Below are 5,000 nucleotides of genomic sequence, written 5' to 3'. Positions count from 1 at the left end.
GGAATTGGGATACAGGAAGGAGGAGAAGGGAGAATTGGCAAGTGATCACTGTAATGAAAATGGTCTAGAAATGACCAGTGAAAGTCTAAGCGAAGGGAAGGAGAGCAAGGGGAAAGATCAAGGGATTAAAATTGAGTGTATATATCAAAGTATTTGTAATCCAATGGTGAAGAAAGACAAGATTAATTGTGCAGAGGACAGTGGTTTGAAAGTGAGGCATAGTATATGGTATTTTTTGGTGGACCAGTATAGAGGAGATAGAACGTGAGGGGACGATGTAAAACTATAATTTAGAATCTGCACTGGAGGTTGTCTTAAGGAGTAGGGAGTATATGAGAATGGGGTGGATGGATGTCGGTAGTCACTTTGGAAGTAGACGGAATGGGGATTGGGGAAGTGGAGGATGGGTGAGGGAGAGGAACCTTTTCTTGGGCCATACTTACGGAGTTTCGAATGTCCTCAAGAGCTTCTGGATTGATGTGGGTGGGGAGGTTTGGGAAATGAAGGATTTTTTATAAGGTGAAGAGGAGTTAGGTATATGAGGAGTAGAAAATGTGGATGTGGTAGGTGAAGATGGTAGGTAAAGATGGGCTGGAACGTTTAGCTTGTCTGGTCGGATGGGCAAGGGGTTGAGTAGGCGGCACAGGAATTTGTGGATATTGGAATATCTGTATTTAGAATGGAAAAAAAATATTTGATAGGGAGATAGGGAAAGTAGAGATGGGAAGGCCTGGAGTTGGGGGAAGAGGTACTGTTGAAAATGTTGAGACAGTTTGGGTAGAGGGGAGAGGAGTGGAGTGATGGGTAGTATTGGAGTAGGGAGTGACAGAAAAACTTTTTTGGTGTGCCTCCTGCCTTCGTAAATTAAGACTCAAACTTGAAGGTAGGGTAACATAAATTACAATATGCGAGCCACGGAAATTGGCACATGTACGTTTGTGCAGGGCAATTTGAATGGCCATGACCAGGTTGGGCACACGAAGGGCAGTGAGCCTTGGAGTGACAGTGCTTTGCAAGGTGGCCAAAATGCCAACATTTCTGACATTGATGGGTGGGAGGTCGAGGTGGTCTGACATGACAAGATTCTCCGTCGAGATAGACCTTAATGGGGAAGGTCATGTCTATGGAAGATAGTCTTGGTAATATTGACGTGGGACTTACAGCAGCCTCTAAGAGGAATAGTGTACTGACACTGCATCATGGTCAGTAGGGTAGGCAATTAGGCCTTCACAGTCTGACCAATTCTTGTTGTAGACAGGGCAGTCAGCTTGAGAGATGGAAACAGTTCCGGTGCATGTAGTATGGGAGGAGAGGGGTTGAGCAAGAATAAATTTATCAGTGAAGTCAACCAGGGTAGATATTGCATGGGCTTGTGATTCACATTCAAATGTGACAAAGCGCAAGTGATCGGAAGGAGACTTTGCCTACTTGTTATTGGAGACATTATTGGAAAAGTAGGGTATTGTTGTTGTAAGGGGCTGTAGGGGGAATCACCAAAAATTGACCTCATTTAGCTGGGCTAAATAGAGTACTCAAAAAGTATGGTGGGGGGAAGGGCAACAAGGTTGAATTGTGTTAAGGGAGGAGGATGCAGGAAATAGAGACGATTTTGCATAAGATTGGTGGAGGATACTGAGTCAGATTTTAACTCACTTGAAGGTAGAGTTAAAATCTGGCTAAATGTTTTAGGATTGGTCAAGTTGACAGCAGGTGATGAGGAGGGAGGTGTAGTAGCAGTGGTCAAAGCCATGTTCAAAGGAGAGTCAGGGGTTGGTAGACAAGAGGAGTTAATCAAAGGTAAACTGTGCCCATGGATCGCAGAGGCTGTTCATGACTGGCACCTTAGGAATTGGACAGAGGAAGGGATTGGAGAGGATAAGGAAAAGGAAAGGAGAAGAAAAGATTGTGCAAAATTACTTGAACTGAGGGCATTGGATCTGTCTCGGTCTCTTCATCCCTCTACAGCAACAAGGAGCAAGGGATTGAGAAAAAATGAGGTTTAATAAATTACCAAAAATGATTTTAATTTTTATTAATATATATTTTTTCCATGTTTGTTTTAATCTGAATAAAAAATATAAACAAAGCACTGCTGATACTGCCTTATTCATTACATAAGGCTTATAGGAATAGTTCATGCAGTAAATTGGTAAGTAAATCAAAAGATTAATCACCTTTCAAGAAATCATTATATTGTATTAGGATTCCTTTAGCATTTACCATTTCAAATTATCTAGCTGGAAAGCATAGGCATTATATTTTCCAATTTTAACTACATTGGTCTCGTACTTATACAACAATCTTTATTTCTCAATTATATTTGAAGTCCCAATTAGAGGAACTGGCTTGCCGAGATATGAGTTAACAACAATAATATGTAATCAATAATATATGTATAAATATTTTCAGAACACAGGACTTCTTCCACCTGCATTAAAATATAAATCATATAAGAAATGAAATCTAACATTGCAAAAAGGTTTCACGGTGTTTCCAAAGCCTAGTAATTATTATTAATATGCAAAATCAAATTAATCAAAACTTCAAAATGTATTATAATAAAGAATTTCCTCTTGTAACAAAGAGAGGTCTGTTATTTCATTAAGAACTTCATATTCCCTACTTCTAAGAGGTTAAATACAACTAGGATTGAAAAGGCATTTAATAGATTTTTGGAATGTATAAAATAATGATAACAATAACAAATATAGTACAATAATATCTTTAATATATTAATCATTGTGATAATAATAATAATAGCTACAGAAATAGCAGTAATAAAAACATCAACAGGGATAGTAATAGTCAATACAATGGTAGTAATAATGATGATAATGGTAATAATAATAATAATAATAATGATAATAATAATAATAATGGTAATAAAGATAATAATGATAGTAATATTAATAATAGTAATAATATTAATATTAATATCAATGATTATGATGATGATAATAATAATAATAATAATAATAATAATAATAGTAATAATAATTATAGTAATAATAATAATAATGCAGCTGCATTAACAATTACAAATAATCAAATGAATCATGAACATACAATATCAAATATTAGGAAATATAAGCTTGCAAAAGTAAGAAACTTATGCAGGAAGCTCACAACACTGAAAAAAGGATGGAAAATTTATCTTCTTAATATTTTAAGTATTTATCAAAAATATTTTACTTACTTCAGGATAAGGATAAAACTCATTTAAAATCATGTACTTTGATGATGCTCACCATCAGTAGTTAAAAATTAATCTACATCAATTCACACAACTGCTCATGGTGTAGATTCGAAACAGCACGGTAAATGTTTATCAACACAGAACACAAACAGCCCTTAATGATGTTACCAGCCACTTTTTAAAATGTAAAAACCTGCTTAAAATTTTAGAACTACCTTTCAGCATTCATTAGCCAAGACACTTGATAGTACTTAATATAGAAAGAAAGAAATGTCTATTAATCTAAGTTATGATAATGTTTAAGACCTCTTTCTCTATCATATATAGTAGATTTTGGCTTACCTATGCTTAACTGTAAAACAATACAAAAATACAGATTGATATGATTTTGAGAAATATTAATTATATTATTTTTTCTGTAAGTCTTTTCTTCTGTATGCATTTTATACATACCTAAAATTCATCTACAAAATCATGCTGTAATAACGGATAATTTAAATTACAATATCAACATTTCCACAATAATCCATGTTGTGTATCAGGTACTAAAAATCAAGCATAATTTTCTTGTATGTTCCCTGGATATATCATTGCTAATAATTATTGATACCTATACAACAACAAAGATTTTCAACATCTGTGCACTTGGAACAATCTATAAAAATACACCTAATTCAGTTATTATAAATTATCACATATATTTCATGTCTTTGTCCTGTGCATACGAAAGGCAAAATAAACAGAGATCAAAGGACAGTCGAATAAGAAAGACAACATTCATTCACGAGAAGACAAGCAAATTGGTAAAAAATGGAGTCGCTGGTGTGTAAGCATCGGAAAACCTATTAGCATAAGCATATCAAAGGAAGCAACCACATGCCAGGAAGAGCAGAGTAATGGACAAATGTATCAGAAATATCAATTAAATAAAAAGAAGAAAAGAAACAAAAAGAAGAAAGCAAGCATATTGACTTTGCAATGATTTATATAATTTGCTTTATTTTAAAAAGTAATTAAAAAAAAAATTAATCAAATGTGGATACTTTATACACCGACCACCACCTATGACCAGTACACACGTATAGGAATTTAATAAGAATTTACTAATTTTCTAGCGAGCAGAACTTTGGTTTCTCAGAGGCAGATCTTTCCTTCCATCCATTACCAATTCTAAAACATTTCTCAGCATGCTGCCTCTTTTTGCTTAAGGTGACTGTGGACCCTTGCAATTATATCCTCATGTGCTCCACTCAGGTACTTCTTCAGCCCCTCACTGCTGTATGTTGAAGTAAAATTTATGATTTATTAATATCAAATAAACCTGTAAAGAATACATGAGTAGAGAAAAATTGTTATGGAATCACAAAAGAAGCAGTGTTGAATGATCATAGGTTTATAAAGACTAGTCTACTCTACTGTGAATAAGGAAGTACACTGACAACAAGAAGTATATTTTCTTAGTAAGCACCCAAGAGCAGTTAATTTAGCACATAAAAAACTGCAGTGGCATTTTACTTTCTTGGGTTCATAATGATAAGTCTCATAATCACAGGACCAAATCTGTGTTTGGGAAGATACCCTCGTCTAAAATCTCTTTTAATAGATACTTAGACCATAGCTTCTTGATATGAACTTTCACTCTACCGCTTACAAAGAATTTTCTTTTCTCTATTTCATGTAATAGTAAAAATATCAGTCATGTTATAATGCTAAAGTTAGTGTAGAGAAAAAAACTGGCAAGTTAATCTCACCTTGGAAGACAACTTTCAAATAATTAGTCTTTTCTATTACAATATTACAAATG

General features: G+C 34.4%; 1 protein-coding gene across 2 annotated transcripts in view; it reads right to left on the bottom strand.

Moving 5' to 3' along the window:
* Nucleotides 1-2,015: 2,015 nt before the first annotated feature.
* Nucleotides 2,016-5,000, bottom strand: part of LOC138864006 (sulfhydryl oxidase 2-like) — a 16,718-nt gene continuing 13,733 nt past the window's right edge. For both annotated transcript variants that reach the window (XM_070129651.1, XM_070129652.1), the window contains exon 7: nucleotides 2,016-4,472. In XM_070129651.1, the coding sequence (XP_069985752.1) occupies nucleotides 4,379-4,472 (94 nt within the window). In that variant the 3' untranslated portion in view covers nucleotides 2,016-4,378. The remainder of the gene's footprint in view (nucleotides 4,473-5,000) is intronic.

The sequence above is a fragment of the Penaeus vannamei genome, chromosome 14 (genome assembly GCF_042767895.1).
Source record: "Penaeus vannamei isolate JL-2024 chromosome 14, ASM4276789v1, whole genome shotgun sequence".
Classification (NCBI taxonomy): Eukaryota; Metazoa; Arthropoda; class Malacostraca; order Decapoda; family Penaeidae; genus Penaeus; species Penaeus vannamei.
Note: the sequence above shows the minus strand (reverse complement) of the source record. Positions and strands in the feature narration are given on the sequence as shown.